Genomic DNA, 16,314 nt, shown 5'->3' with positions numbered 1-16,314 from the left:
CCTTTCCTCCTCCTTGTCCTGACGGATTTGGATTTTCTGCGGTGGGAATTCGTGTGATGGTTAAATTGGTACAACACAAAGTCCACAGGGAGTCGTACTCTTTCGTCACGCAACAAATTCATTTTTTCTAACTATTAATATTTTAATTAACTATTTTTGTAAAAACATTTCACTATATATTGATATTCCAACCTATATAAATTTTTTAATATATCTGATGTCCGATATATCTTATTAAAGTCGTATTAAAACATTCGCTTGAAATATTTACGATACTCAAATGAAAGTTAATTCGTTTTATTAATTTAAGGTCTTATGACTCAATCCTAGTGCATCCTGAATTCTAATATGTAAGGATTCACCTCGGTTATTAAATGGTTCTGGATCTGTAGTTCTAGTAAAATCGTATAGTGGAACAAAATTTATAAACAGCCCACCTCCGTGCAGCAGCTATAACTTTTATTACCCTAATATTCTTATTACATTTTGGGTAAATTACGTTGACATTTCCTGAGGTTTGGAATAATTACGAATACCCCCTAGTTGTTTGAAAAATTACAATGAAATTATGTAATCTTTGGATAGATGTATGAAATTGTGAATTTTGTCCTTATTTTATTTTTTTTAAAAATTAAAAACTTATAAAAAAATTTAAAAGGTTGGATGAAAAAATTTTAAAAATTATAAAAAGGTTATCTACATAGTCCATTACAAAAATCAAAAAAATTTAAAAAATAAATAAAATTATTATTTTTGATACATGAGGGAATTTTGGTCAATTTATTATAAAAAAAATAAATGAAAACCTAACATACTGGATTAATTGTTAGACAGCTATTAAAAAATCAAGGAGGCATTTGTAATTTTTTAATCAACAAGGGGATATTCGTAATTATACTAAATCTCATGGGAGGTCGTTGTAATTTACCCTTACATTTATTATTACTTCTCTTACAACCTATTGACTTAAGCATTAGAGGGTTATAACTAGGGTATTCCCGATGTATATCTAATGATGGTGTGTTTTGTAAGCTTACAACTGAGAGGATCGAGGCATATGTCATCTATTTTCTTTTTTGAGATAGCAATAGCGCAAATTCACTTAGATAGACATTATGTTGAATTTTCGATACAACAATATTTATCCTATTTCTTATTATTAAAGGGAAGACCCTAAAATAAGTACCATTGTTGATAAAATGTGAATTGCTTAATATGTCTTTAACTATAGTTATTTCTACAAATGACCATCTTTTTCTTTATTAATTTCTTTCTATTAAATAAGTATAATAAAATTTTGAATTATACATACGTTGAGTGTGCTTCAGTGGCTAGTACTATTTATTAAATTTGAAGGAACTAAAATATTTTTAAAAATTGATAAAATAGAATATTCAAGTAACATATCTTAATACCAATGATTCTTTACCTGGATGGTAAAGCTGAAGTCTTACAACCAAGAGGCCATGAGTTCTAATTTTATGCATATAGGTATTAGTCTACTTTTATACTGTTACATATATGTTGTTTTTTTGTTCTTTTTAAAATGGTTGATTGATTTAAAAATATTGTTGCAATGCAAAGTAATTTTCTTCTAAAAAGCTTTATTGGAAAATATTTTTCGTATTTTTGGGATTCAATATGGACATGAGTTGAAGCAAAGGGTTAATTTGTCCAAAATGTACAATAGATTGGGAGTGATGATGAAAGACATTTAGTTCTATACCTGTAGGGGCATTGTAGGAGTTGGAACCGGAGGAGATAATGGGAAATCTGAAGCTACGAGTCCCACTAGAGAAGTCAGGTGATTGGGATTTGAGAGAGAGAGAGAAAGAATGAGAATAATTATGTGGATCATATATATAGATATTTTTGTTAATAAATGAAGACCTCGACTTATGTGAAGTGGATATCAATTATTGATATGGTTGGAAAATATAAAAGGGGGATTTTGCTTCTTTTTTCTCTAAGCGGTTTTCTCGACAGGCCAAGGACTCCTCCATAAGCGGTAAAGCGCACAAGTACTAATAGCAGTAGGTAATTCTACACTAAGAATCCTCTGCTGCACATCTCGAACCATCAGCGCACCTACAGTGAGTGTATCTCTATGTACTCCATCAAATCGCCTAATGTTGCACTCACGCCCGATATGGTACACACATGAGGCTAAAAGAGCGCAGTAGATCGTAGAAACATAGTGTTTGTCTCTCCATCTGCGAGCAGCCCATAAGACGTCTGTAAGCCAAGCTCGGTTTGGCCAATCGAACCGAAGTGTACGTCGAATCACCCTCAAGCAGCTATGCGAATAAGTGCAGCGAAAAAATAGATGTTCATGGGTCTAATCAGCACCATCAGAACAAAGTACGTAGGAACTATTAAGATGAGCCAATCAAGGCTTATCCATAGTAGAAAGTCTACCAAGGATCGCCAACCATAACACAAAAGCATGTCTAGAGGTTTTGAAGTGGCCCAACAATAGTGAAGACCAACCTACCTTTGGCCCTTTACCCCGTAGTGAACAAATCATCATAGCAACTGTTAGTTGTGTATCTCTTGACCGCCAAAGGATACTATCAGTCCCTCCATGGATGGGTAGAAGGGAATGCAAGAGCTGTAGGGAGTGAGTGTCAGTGATAGAGGGCCAACACCATTGCCCATCTAGAAGGAAAACCGCAACCTTGTTCGTCTCCCTAGTGTTTGTAAATCGAGGGCAACCATATATGACGTCTTTTTTGTCGATTTTTCTGCAGAAAAGAACATGACATGTTGTGCATATATGAAAAATTTAACATCACATAACCTTTAAATATCCCATGTGCACTGCATGTGATTTTTTTTCCGCAAAAAAATTGGTTGAAAAGCAGTTATAGATGACAAAGTGTAAAATTTTGTAATGTTGAAAGGTAATTAAGTTGACACAAGAAAAAATTTTAAATGCTAAAGTATAAAAACGATCATAGTACGAATGGTAAAATAGTATAATCCTTAAATATCACATGTGTACTGCATGCATGCGATATTTTTTTAACAAGAAACTAAGTTGGAAAACAATTATAAATGACTAAGTGCAAAATTTCATAAAGTTAAAATAATAAGTTGACACAAGAAAAAACTTAAATACTAAAGTGTAAAAACAATCATAATTCGGATGACAAAATATAATTAACCCAAAACATAATGATGGATTTTATCAATTTATTTATGAAAGAAAAAAAGGGTACGATGGGCTTTTGGCGTAGTTTTTTTTTTTTTTTTTTTTTGGGGGGGGGGGGGATATTTTTTTTTTTTTTTTTTTTTTTTGGGGGGGGGGGGGAATTGATTTTACATACAAACGGTATTGATTTTTATAAAATTAAAATTGATCGAAGAGTAAATTCTATAATATTGTGAAAATGATTAATTATCTCATTTTAAAAGTTGAAAATGATACCAACACTCACTAGTCTATACTACATATTAAGGGAGAACACCTCTTTGGTGTCTCTTTTATTTTCGGTATGCTATTTTTTTTTCTATCCACTAACTTCCACATTTTCCCTTTTATAGTAAAAATTTTTTTTTAGTTATTTATTTTTAATTAATATTTTTTCCTCTTTCTCCTACTTGAAATATTCTCTTTCAATATTATTTATTTTTTTTATCAAAATTATTTTTATATTATCATTTTTTCTGCAACCAAAAAATAATAAATAATATTTTTTAAAATTTTTTTGTACACATATTAAATAGCTAGTTAATTTATTAAGGAAAAGACCTCAACAATAGCTACCTCGATGGCAGATGATTAGTTGCCTAAAATACCCATAACCATACTTATTTCTTGCATAATACCCATCTTCTTTATCATTTAATTGTATTAATTAATAATTTCTTACTATTCCTGTACATACAAAATCAGTTCATCATTTTATTAGTCTTGATCAATATTCATTTTATCTTTATATTTTTATTTATACGATTAAACAAATTTATAATAAAAACTTAATTATGCACGGACGTTGGCTAGTAATACATAGTTACACGGTTGTCCATCTAATTTTATTTTTTGTATTAACTTTCTAATCTCTTCTTGCCCATGCAAATGGTTTGATCAGTGTTTGGAAAGCCACTTAAACCTGAGGGATGGCTGTGAATGCAGAAATGAGTGAAGAATCGAAAAGGTGGACACAAACTGGAAATGCAGAGTCCAAAGACAGTAAAACTGCGCAACTTAAACAACAAAGAATCTGATCAAAAGCAAGAGCTGTTTCTCTTTTACTACGAAAAGGAATACAATAAAACTGCTAGTATCGGGATGATCCTTAGGGTTCGCTCATCAAGCAAACTTACATTTGCTTTTAAGGAAAGCGTAAATGTCTTAAGATGCATTGGTCCGGTGCAGCTATCATTGTTCCGCCTGGATGCGGCCACCGAGTATGTAAAGTATTCTATGGCTATTTTCTGATGTATTTTCTCTACTCCAAAAACCCTGTCTGTCACCTGCAATAGCTTAGGCAGCTCCTCATCATCCCCATCTGGATATTGCTGTTGCAAGATTTTGCTTCTCACATAATCAAGAATTCACAAGATAAATTACATTATCCTACCTGTTTGAAGAATCAAAATCAACAACATATCCAAAAGAGAGAGAGAGAACTAGCTTCTGGTTCCGATAACAAGGTTACTAGACAAAGTTCTGCGGCATGTTATAGCATAAGGAAAATCTATTACTGAGTATTGCAAGTGACTCAAACTTGTTAAATGCTATCTGGAGCTGAACACAGTGAGACATAGAAGTTTTGTTCAACTGCGGTTACATTATTGAAAAAAAACTCAACTGTATGAAAATGTTCTGCACTTCAAAAAAATCCTGAGAATATAGCTAACTTGTCTGTGAAGTAAAATGAAATTTCCATAACTGATATAGAACAACAAGAGCTAATTTTACCTGCCTATCAACCCAAGGTGCCAGAAAGGTTGCTGTAAAACCGAAGTGTCTCAGGTGGGGTGATTTCACTTTCCAATAAGCAGTTGCTTCGCCATACAATTCTTCAATCACTTTGTTTGCAGTAAGGGTACGCCCAAAGTAGGATGATGCTGAGAGTAAGATAGACCCCGAGGTGGGCACCTATAGCATCGAACTTCCATAGAGCTTCATCATTGCACTTCAAAAGAAGCACAAGAGTCACATTATGCTGCATAGTGCATAACTCCCATCAACAAATCAGATCATACATTTTGAATCACTTCTGCAGCAATTTCACTCAAGCTGATGTGTTCACACTCATAAAAAGCAGAGATATGAATGAGATGATTATCTCCTCTAGAGTGAACCAAGGTATAGGCTTTTCATAAAATACAAGGGCATATTTGGATTTTAAGTATCTTTTCAAATATATAGCAACAGATATGGTATTCCATTCCGTTGCAGATAAAAGGATTTGGCCACCATTGCCATGCTGGCTAACATGATATGCTTAATGTTCTAGTCAAAATATAGCATGTACATTGTGCTTGCCTCCAAATAATTGAGCTCAAGGAACTGAAAATGGAATAATCTCTAGTAATTTTAAAAGAAAGTATTTCGGCAAAGCACTGTAAATCAGATTTTGAACACTTGAATCTCTACTATCTAACTGAAACTTTAACTTCTGCAGCAAAATTTTAAGTGGTCCATAACCAGCACTTATGGTTCCTGTGGTTAGCAGCAGCACGACATGACAACGGGGATGGGTAACATCTAGTAATAATGGGCAAAATGAAGAACATTTTCATTAATCAATTTCTTGATATTAAAAAGTTCTACTGGCACGTACATTTTTTTTACCACTAGTCAGTTATCCACTCTTATATTGACTCCATATGAACAAATCATCTTCAATATCCTCCGACTTTGAAGGGCTTTGCACTTCAGTAAAGTCGTTTTCTACATTCTCATTCACCTCTTCATCAATGTGCTCATCTTTGGCTTCTTCATCCTTCACAACACATTGCAAAGGCATAAGCCAATTTGATAAACAAATATTTAGTTATAAATAAAGATATCAGTTCAATTAGATTTTGTAAAACAGCATAGGACATACACCAGCATTCAAAGTCCCCTCATCCACTTCATTGCCTGTCAAATCTATTGATTCATCATTATCAGCATTCTGATTTTCTTCTGCGGCAATTTGCTTTAAGCGTTCTATGACCTTTTCAAAATGGGAATGATCTGCAAAATGAAGAATAGCAAATTTAGAGAGACAACATTCCAGCAAGTTTAATTTGTTAGTTTCCAGAACACCTAAGATGATCTCTTCTTCCAAAATCATTACTATTCTTCCTCTAGAGTTATTTTTATATAGAAGCACAGACTATTGCATAAGTTTACCTTTGGTACGGTTAGTCAAAGCTTCACGGAGCCTCAATGGATGTTGCCGTTCTTCTTTTTTGTATTTCAGCTTCACTTGCCGGCGGGTCCGATCAGGAAAAAGTTGTTGTATCATAGAAAGATCTGTCCCAAACTGCCTCACAGCCTACCAAATAAAATAGGTAAAAGCAGAAATTAATTGTCAAGGAGTTAAATAGGACCCAATAATATTCTCCCAAGAAGAGGGATATTCCAGAACCAGATCAAAAGAGAAAATGGCATTCATAGGCAAGATGTGGACCACTGGATGATAAGAGCTGCACCTGCAAACCACCGTACATTTAGAGGATATGAGGGCAGAGGAAGGATTTGAGGACGCAATGAGTGGAGAAGGCAAAAAAGGTGCCAACCAGAAAAGAGAAACTGAAGCTTAGTGATGCAGGAAGATTAAGGAAAAATATTCACTCCTTCCCAGTTAACCTGCAGCTAAGCATGTATTTCATGAAAAATGCACTCAACCAGTGAAATGGTTTCTAAGTGTTTGTAGTTTAATCCTTTATGTGGTATGAATTGCTTTGACTATTTACTGCAACGGTCTAGCTAATAGTCTATTTCTTCTCCACCAAAAGGTGCATTTCTCATGAAGAGCTAACTAGGCTCCTAGAAACTTCAACAGAGTGTTCTCACAAGGCAGTTTGATTAGGGAATTTCTTTTAAGCAGGAGATGAGTACATCTATGACTGGTGACAAGACTGGTGACTCTCACATATCTTCATTTCCAATCAATCACAACTAACAAGAAGATGAATTGGCTAGAACATTCAATTAGCAAGTTAGAAAAGCAAGGGGATCTAGCCTTCAGAACATTATCATACACCAATCTAAATTAGCAACACAAGCCTTCTTTTCATCAACCCCAATCACTTTACAAAGAAAACACTGACGTTAACCATTTTTATATGATGAAACTATAAACGTAGCAGGAAGACATGCCTCATAGAACAACTCTGTGTCCTGTTTGGACCATCTGATGCTGGGTGTTCTGTCCATGTGGGTGTGATAATTGAAGTAGATGGGGCTCTCTTCAATCCTAGGGCTTCCTTGTCCATCATTATATTCTCCATTTTGTTCAGAAGTGAAGGTCTCTTCTTGATTGTATCGGCTTGAAGAATTACCATTACTGCAGAGTAACACAGCCAGAGCATTACATCATTCCGCATTGAAAAGTATTCAACAGATGTTATATAGTGTTTCAAATATAAAACACAAAACTAGAAACAAGCAGTTTCAAAGTATAATGAAATAACCAATATATTCACAAGAATGTTATATTATTACCGCTCATTTGACTATATTCTTCACTATAATGCAGGATGATGCCACAAAAGTTAAGATGACACGAAAGAAACAGTAGTACATTGTGAACTTGGACATTCTCAGTAGCAAATGCATCAAATCCTGTTAAAGAGCAGTAACCAAGAACCAAAAGAATGGCATAATCAAACCGCAAAACTTGTTTTGACTCATTTTACATGGGTAAAACTACCTCATCTTGCTCAAAATAACTTTCGATTCCTACTGACTCTGAAAGATAAGCCTGAGAATAAACATGTCCATGATTGACCTCAGACAATCAGGATCACTAATTTGTCATGCGCTACTCTACCTCATCCTCTTAATCATCACATCTCTCATCTATAACAGTCTAGTAGCAAAATCATATAATTTATCCATGAGCACATCTTTTGCTTTGGATCATCACCTGAACTTCCTAAGTGCAATCCACTAGGACTAGGAGTCTAGGATACAAGATTGGTGCATCCTAATCAACACTTCCTTCAGAGATTAAGGTCGAGGATGTTACTAAACAGTATCTACCACGTTTAGATGCTAAATAATATATCTTCATAAAACTAATTACCCAGTATTTCTCAGGCCCTTTTTTCCACCCTCAGTGGGCCTGTAACTTTTGCGAGGAAAATACAATCACCATTTTTTTCTTCTGCCTCAATGAGCCTGTAATTTATCATTTATGCAAGGAGAAATACATATAAATTCATCAACATATTCTTTTCTGCTAACATTCTGAAAATTCAAGAGATTTAGCACTACAATTAAAATCCAACATTCTCCCTCACGAAGGCTACAGAATTCCCCATCTTTCATGTTAGTGAATAAAACATCAAGTTCGTTATATTATATTACCTTTGTTTATTTGCTGTTACTCCTGCTCCCGCCTCTTCTTTTTTCTGTAAGGTAAATAATAAGATCACCATTCTGAAAATAAGCATATTAATAACTAGTTTTCTCTGGAAAACAAAGCAGAAGTTGCCTTCAAATTTTTTTTTTTTTTTTACACTGGACACAACTGATTATGCATTCATCAAAGCAAGTTGCAGGATGTAATAAACCCAAGTCCATTTCACAATTTACTTACCATCTCCCGCTCCTTGTGCTCTGCCAGCAGAATCAAATCCCTAAGAGGAACCTTTTGGTATTCAATCTCATCTTCAGGAGTTGCAAGCAAAACCTTGTCCACTATATTACAAAGGTCTCCAGTCAGTACATTAATTACAAAGCAACAGCCTCTGATCTCTCAATAGTTACAAATACCTCGCCTTCGCCGAGTAGAGTGAGAGAACTTTTTAGGCTTTGCATCCTTATCCGATGCTTCAGTCTCCTTCCTCTTCCTGACTGGTTTTTCAAACTTCTGCTTCACCTTTTTCATTTGTGAATCACTTTCCACTTGGAATTCCTCATTATTAACAGTTTCCTCCTCTGCAGCAGAATTGACAGGACATTCTTCAGAAAATTCCTCACTAGCACGGACTACATCCTCCACCTCATCTCCTAGTTCACAAAAATTTGTTTTGCTTTTTCTAGGCCGTAATGATCTACCCATTTCATTCTCCTGACAGGATGTGGAAGTCTTTTGCTGCTGTTGAGAAGGATCTAATGCTGTTTGAGTCTTATTCCTTCCTATCTTTGCCCGCCGAGAAGCCTAGCAAACATAAATTAATAATCCAAGTATGCTAAGAAAAGAATGGAACATTAACAATATAGAACAATATAATATTTAACAAAAACATGTATACTCTCAACTTGTAGCGGATAAATAGCTTACAAGTTTTGCAGGAATTTCAGGCGGACACTCCAGAGGAATGCCCGAATCCAACTGGGTCATCTCCGTAAGATTCATAGACTCTTCATTCAGAGGAAGTTCAGAGGACGCTTCAGTTGGCAAGGTATGAGTGAATCCTAGGGATGAAAGATCAAGAACATCATCTTGTTGAAATGTAGGACTAAAATCCTTCTCCGCATAACTAATTTCAGGTGGAACAGATTGTGAACCAAGTGAGCAAGAAAGCGACTCGGCAGGTTTAACTTCATGCATTTGTAATTTCGGTTTTGGCTGAAATTTTCCTGTTCTATGTCCTGGACAAGGATAATATCAATATCAGAAAGGGTGCAATACTATACAAATAAAGCTCATAAAGCAGGCATTTTAAACTTCAACATACCAGAGTTGGTTGTAAACTCAGATGCATTAATAGAGTCCATAATATCCATTTCCTGCAATTGACCAACTTAGACCTCAAGTTAACCAAATAGGAAGCATTCACATTTAATGGTTGAGAAAGAGCCCAGGGGCTCGAAATATCAGCTTTCTACCTCTCTTCCCAATTCTTTATCATGCATGCGACCACATCCATCACTACTTGAAACAATAGGCTTCCCAGCAGTTACAGGATCTACGGCCGCTGACAATTCATGACATTTGGGAACATCAGCCACCTTACATCTGTGGGTTGAATCCCCAACAGAAGAAATAACAGGAGCAGGCCCTCCTCCTATGATGATCTTAAGGCAAGCCACAACTCAGTAAATAGAGAAAAACCAGAGACGAGGAACTTTTTTCTCACCCATATCAGTAGTCGTGTGAGGAAGAAAATCACCAAGTGCTTCCAACCCAATAAATATGTCAGCATTCTAAGAATAAGGAAATATATGCATCAGCAGACTAGACCAACAAATATGTCATAGAAATACAGGACTCACCTCTGTCACTGACTTTTCAATGGAAGCATGCCAGCCTCCATCATAGTTAGACACAACATCCAGACCTGAAATCACTGAGAACCAGCAATGCTTTACCATACATTCATTTTTCCTCATTGGTAACTGAAACTCTGACAGATAATAAATTACAATGCATCGAATCAAGAAAAAACAAACCTTTTTCTGATGACTCTGCACGTCTCCTAGGGTCGCTTGATTCGCTCTGTGCAGGATCAATGGTTTGGGCTGCTTGTGAGGAAGAAAGTGAAGTTGCTGCTGCGTCCTTTCTCGGCGGTCGGAACTTTGACTTTGGCTGAAACTTGCCTACTGCCCGTGCTGCAAAATTGTATTGAAGTTCATGTGTATCCCTAAATTAAAGTTGCAAAACCAGCCACAGCTAGGAACAAAATAACAATAGAACTACAGTTTTTACCATTCTTCACTGCTTCATCAGCAAAAATATCATCCAATGGATCCAAATCAATACCCATTGCAAAATATCCTGAATCATAACAATTTTCAAGTGATAGATGAACATAACATGAACTTGAAAACCATATCCAAAAATATAATTTAGAAACTAAGCAAATTACACTTAAAAAAATATCCTCATGTGATCTGAAGAAAAAGAAATGGCATGACTAGACATTACTATGTTTCAGTAATCACATGTATGGATGAGATACAAATCCACATTCCTTACAAATCTTACAGAACTTGTTATAGCAATAGAAAAAGGAAAATTCAAATGGTAAAGCTGCTACAATGGATGTTAACACAAGCCCAGATATGCATGCATGTAGAGTTCATCATGTTGCCAGAGATTAAGACTACCATGCCAAGTTGCACAGGGAAAAGGAAATCCATGGCATTAGGTGTTCAACAACTTGTGATTATCAAAAGGCTATATTCTTAGAACAAATTGTTAACAGCAGAAATGTTTGGTGAGAAAGCTTACAAGATACAAAATTTAGATCACATGAGAAAACAAATTTATATCTATAATATTTGGTAAAAATGTGTATCCCTGCCATTCTCTTTATACACTTCTTTTTCCATATATAGACATGTACAGCCAGAGGTGAAGGTAACTAGCATCCGACACAGGAAAGAATTTTTTTGCTACTCATGGAAGCTCTCTCTTCAATCCACATCTCTTAAGTACACAAGAACATCCAAACACAAAGGTGTCTAGGGCCTTAGGCAAAAAGTGAATCACATGCCTTAGACACCTTACCGAAGAAAGGCGTGATAATCGGTATTTGTTAAACATTCTCAATAATGTTAATAATTTAAAAAAAAAATGTCGGAAATGAATAACCAAATTCATATATACTAGGATAATTTAGTTTGTAGAACAGATTTAACATATGGAAAGAAAACCAAAGCACTAAATATTAAAAATATAATAAAGAAGTGTAGTAACTTGAAGGTGGCCCATCCAAGCAGCTGGAACACTTGTGGCAGAAAGTGGAAAGACAAATTTCCTGAAGAAGTTCAGGTCTAACATCCTGCCAACTCATCATGCCATGTAAACAACTTCAGGGTCGACTGAGCAAGATATTTTGCATAAGCTGGGATTCAGCCTTGAGTGGAGCCATTATGAAGAATTGCTCACTGCTACTCTATGATTCCCACATGTAACATGATATGGATGCATAGTAGTTAATGGCGCATGGCGCACAATGGCGCCAAGGGCTCCTGAAGCCATGGCTCACGGCGGGGCGCGAGCCTTCACGAAGGACAGCGCAAATGTAAAAAATAATTTATATATTTAATAATTAGTATTTTTCAACTAGAACAACATATAAGAAATTAAAATAAATAAATAATACTTATATTTTTTTCCTTTCAAAATTAGAGAAGCAATTTCAGAAATTAAAATTTAAAAAATATGTAGCAACTCAATATATTATACTAAACTAAAGCATATAGTTGAATTACCGAAGCATAGCATACTTTAATCAATAAACAAATAATAAGTATATGAAAAGTGATAAATTTAATTTACATATACTTAATTAAAGAGTATATGAATCAGAGACAAGATAAGAAAAGAAAAAACAGAAACAGAAACAGAGTAAGTCTATGAAGAAAAGAAAAGGAAGAATAAGAGTAGGAAAAAGACAAAATAGAAAAGAAAACCAAAGATAAACCCAAAAATAATAACAAAAAGTATCAGCAAGAGAAGGAAAAAGAAAGAAAACTTAGTTGGTGGCGGCACAGGGAATAAGCACAGCAGAGGACTCAGACTCAGAATACCAACAGTCTTGATTCTCATGAAATATTATGTTGGAACATGCATGCAGTCCAACGGTCACAAGGGGTTTTATTCGCCTGATGTTCCTTTCCTTATTAGTTTTTTTTTTTATTCTGATGGGCCCAGGCCTAAAAAGGCCTGAGCTAACAAAAGCGCGCCTCGTGCGCACCTGGGCAACAGCCTGAATGCGCCCAGGCGCGCACCATGGCAGCGCCTGCCCAAAGGCCAGTGCCACAGGACGAGAATGACAGAGGCGCCATGGCGCGCGCCATTAACTACTATGGCGAAAACATCACAGATGGTAATTAGGAGGTCTTTTAAACGGATGGGACACTTAATCATCGGAATACATATCCCAGACTTTGTATTAGCTTTTGCCCCTGCCATTGTCATATGTGATCCAACCGAGGGGCATGACATTGATTCAGGACACGAATGAAGTCACACTTGCACTAGATTTTATACTTATTATTTTGGTTGAATCTGTAAGAGAAATGTATATCAGGACGAGAAGATGAAGGTCATACTTCAAAGGCTAATCTTGCTACAACCAAGAATGTTATCCATCGACTTCTTGGGGTTTCCAGCTTCTGACTTTTCACCTAATGGGTCAGAAAATAGCTAACAGACTACAAGATACTGAACATTTAATGAATCTGTATCAGCTTGCAGCATCATATGATTCATATCCAGCCAAGAAAGCTTCAAAAGCTATCACCCGCAATTTTAACCCAAGTCTTCCTAAAAATTGAAAGCAGTACTCAATTAAGTTCCTAGTACCAAATTCTAGGCGGCCATAGTTCAACTAAAATCACTAAAACTTAAAAGAAGATCCAGATTGTAATAATCTATTCTCATTTGAAGTTCACAATAGCAAATATGATTTATGCATATGCCAATGATAAGTCTAACTTTGACTGGTCACTGGCGACCAACAAAGCAAAATAATTTGTCACAGCCGCATTATTCCAATCTTTTCTCCATTTTTTGCCTTGGGTAAGAATTACACTGAATAACGATGACCAAATATTACAAAACTACAAAACAACATTTTACTCTAATTTGGCTACTGCCTTGTTCGATCCTCTGCGTCTAACATTTGCTATCATCAACTACTGTAGGGATAATTAGTTCTACATGAATATTTACAAGAAACACAGACTCTATGAATCAGAAACTAAAAATAAAATTATGAATAAAAAACTAAAGATAAAACTATACATCAAAAACTAAAGATGAAGCAATAAACTAACAACAAGCACAGCACAACCGAGATAGCGAACAAAAGGGCTAATACTTTTTATCTTCTAAACATCAGAAGGATCAAAGACCACCACACAATAGGATCAGTAATAGCATAAAACCCACAATTCTAAACAAGCAGTTGAACTCAGTACACAGACTGTCAAATGGGCTTGCAAATTCGATAAATATGAACAAAAGATCGATTAGTTTGAGGCGAAAAAACGAGTGAAATACTCGAATTGAAATCCGAGAAAAGAAGAGCGAACCCTAGTTTTTCTTGTTCAATTGGGATTATATGATGGATAAGAGAGGGCTCACCTCGTCAAGAAACCATAGATGAATTCCGGCAGCGGGCAATCGAAGTTCACGAAAATTTTAAGGTTTGAAACTAGATTCAGACGGTTGAAGGAATCATCGTAGCTCAGGTAGACGTAGACTGTTATAACACCAGTACCCCTATATTGCGTTTATAATTATAATGGTCAAAATAACTTGTTTTAAACCTTATTTTTAGTTATATTTTTTATATTTTCATCCCTTTTAAAAATTTAATTTTTTGTTCTTAACTATATTTATTTAAATATCAAAGTATCAAAAAAATAGAATTTTTTTAACTTAAATTGAAAAATTAAATTGAAATCACAATAGAAAATAATATATTGAAGTATATTTTTAAATTAAATCTACATCAAATGAATGTTAATTAATTTAAATTATTAAAAGAAATCTATTATTGACTAATCTAAATTATTATTTAATTTAAATAATATTTAAATTTAAATTATTATTATTACATGTATTTAAAAATTTTAATATTTTTTTTATAATTTAAATTTTCTAATCTTTTTATAAAGAATCTTAAAACATTTAAAACTCAATTTTTCTTAATTTAATTTTTATCAAAACCTTAGTAAATATTTTTTTAAAAAAAATTGATCACCGTCGCCCCTGATGAGAAGGGCGATAGTGTTGCAATCGCCCCAAATCGTTGCTCTGGTGTGAGCGACCTTGCTATTGCCCAAATCTGGTTTGAATGACACGACACTGCTAGATTGCCGTCGCACCCTATGTTGGGGCGACATCGCCTCTCACCACGGGAAGCAGTGAAGGGTGGGGTGGAAGGGGGGGCAAGGGAGTAGGGTAGGTGGCAAGGGGTAGAGTAGGGTAGGAAAAAATATAATTTATATAAATACACTTTTATAAATAGTTAAATGCACTCTAGTAATCCATTAACAATATTTTTGTTAGACGTTCTATGCAAGATGATAAATTTAAATATATTATATGAATTAACCGCATAGAATTGACATATTATTTTGGATTTTTTAAATTTTCTAATTATTCTAATGATGTAGAAAAATATAACATACAAAATATTAAATGGTTAAAATGAATATATTTATATTTAAAAATCAAATACAAACCTTTAACATGTAAATCAACCCTCCAACGCATCCTTCATTTTTTATAATTTTGAAGATCCACAAAATCCAGTATTAACTAATTAAAATTTATAATACATATTGCAATGGTTCGAAAAATATATTTTGGATTAATACGGAGTAGTGTTCAATTAAACTACGACAATCAGTTCACATCAGTCATTGAATGTTAAAAGACGCACAAAATCATGTTCCCGTTAACTTTTTAATTAACATATGACAACAAGTGACTGGTTCATATATTATACAACAATACCACTATGAATTAAGGACCGCCACGTCGCCGTGGTGGAATCCCTTGTGGTCGCCGTGAGCGTGTTATACTGTCTCCCTCACTATTCGAATGGCCTCCACGATCGGATTGCACGTCAAAGCGACGAATGTAATCTGTCCATGATCCAATCCCGCCAACTCCAGAACCCATGTCTAGACTTCGACGTGACGCTAACGAAATATTGCGCACCAATCGTGGGCCACCATCCCCACGAGCTACCTGTTCTACTACATCCTAGCTGGCAATATGGGTATGCGTTTGGTTCGTTGCTGCAGTGGATCCTGAGATGATAATGGGGGCATCTTCGCCACCTCTCACAAAACTACGCGTTGCATTACTACTCTAGCTATGCCCCCCGTCACTATGCACCTCTGTTGGACCAAGCGGCAGTTTAATTGGGCCTCATATCTCAAGCATGTTGGGGTAATGAGGCTCTGGGTACTGGTAGTATCGTCTAGCCAACGGGTAGATCTACAACAGGTTCATATTGACAACCATGCATTGAAAAATAAATATTAATTTGAAAATGGCAGTTCTTAGGTTGCAATGATTGAATTAAAGTGATAGCATGTCATACCCCTGTCGAATGTAACGACCCTAACCAATTTTGACTCATAATCCTCATTTGGTACTTGTTACATGCTAGTCAAAAGTTGCACATTAACATTACATCCGGATGTAATTACTTTATGTTTATCAATGC

The 16,314-nt window shown here is 35.1% G+C and overlaps 1 protein-coding gene across 3 annotated transcripts; it reads right to left on the bottom strand.

The window, feature by feature from the left end:
- Positions 4,667–14,346, bottom strand: LOC105173306 (transcription factor TFIIIB component B''-like). Of its 3 annotated transcripts, XM_011095001.2 has the most exons (16): positions 14,214–14,346; positions 10,824–10,892; positions 10,568–10,726; positions 10,391–10,464; positions 10,255–10,321; positions 10,004–10,182; positions 9,853–9,904; positions 9,456–9,766; positions 8,945–9,332; positions 8,769–8,869; positions 8,537–8,580; positions 7,325–7,511; positions 6,353–6,497; positions 6,063–6,193; positions 5,796–5,957; positions 4,667–5,174 (listed from the first exon to the last, which is right to left on the bottom strand). In XM_011095001.2, the coding sequence occupies exons 2-15, from the start codon at positions 10,879–10,881 to the stop codon at positions 5,817–5,819; spliced, it is 2,037 nt and encodes a 678-aa protein (XP_011093303.1). In that variant the 5' UTR covers positions 10,882–10,892; positions 14,214–14,346; the 3' UTR covers positions 4,667–5,174; positions 5,796–5,816. The 3 variants fall into 3 exon arrangements, with proteins under 3 accessions (XP_011093303.1, XP_020553620.1, XP_020553619.1); XM_020697961.1 differs by lacking the exon at positions 4,667–5,174 and having other exon boundaries at positions 5,813–5,957; positions 10,004–10,092; XM_020697960.1 differs by lacking the exon at positions 4,667–5,174 and having other exon boundaries at positions 5,813–5,957; positions 10,391–10,455.

Source organism: Sesamum indicum, linkage group LG11 (genome assembly GCF_000512975.1).
Source record: "Sesamum indicum cultivar Zhongzhi No. 13 linkage group LG11, S_indicum_v1.0, whole genome shotgun sequence".
Taxonomy (NCBI): Eukaryota; Viridiplantae; Streptophyta; class Magnoliopsida; order Lamiales; family Pedaliaceae; genus Sesamum; species Sesamum indicum.
This window is presented reverse-complemented; position numbering and strand designations above follow the sequence as displayed.

Excerpts from the sequence above, each read along its gene's own strand:
- LOC105173306 (XM_011095001.2), bottom strand. The coding sequence starts at position 10,881 with ATGGGTATTGATTTGGATCCATTGGATGATATTTTTGCTGATGAAGCA. Across the intron at positions 8,581-8,768 it reads AGCACAAGGAGCGGGAGATG|AAAAAAGAAGAGGCGGGAGC; the intron begins GTAAGTAAATTG and ends TTTACCTTACAG. Across the intron at positions 5,958-6,062 it reads AGGGGACTTTGAATGCTGGT|GATGAAGAAGCCAAAGATGA; the intron begins GTATGTCCTATG and ends TGTGTTGTGAAG.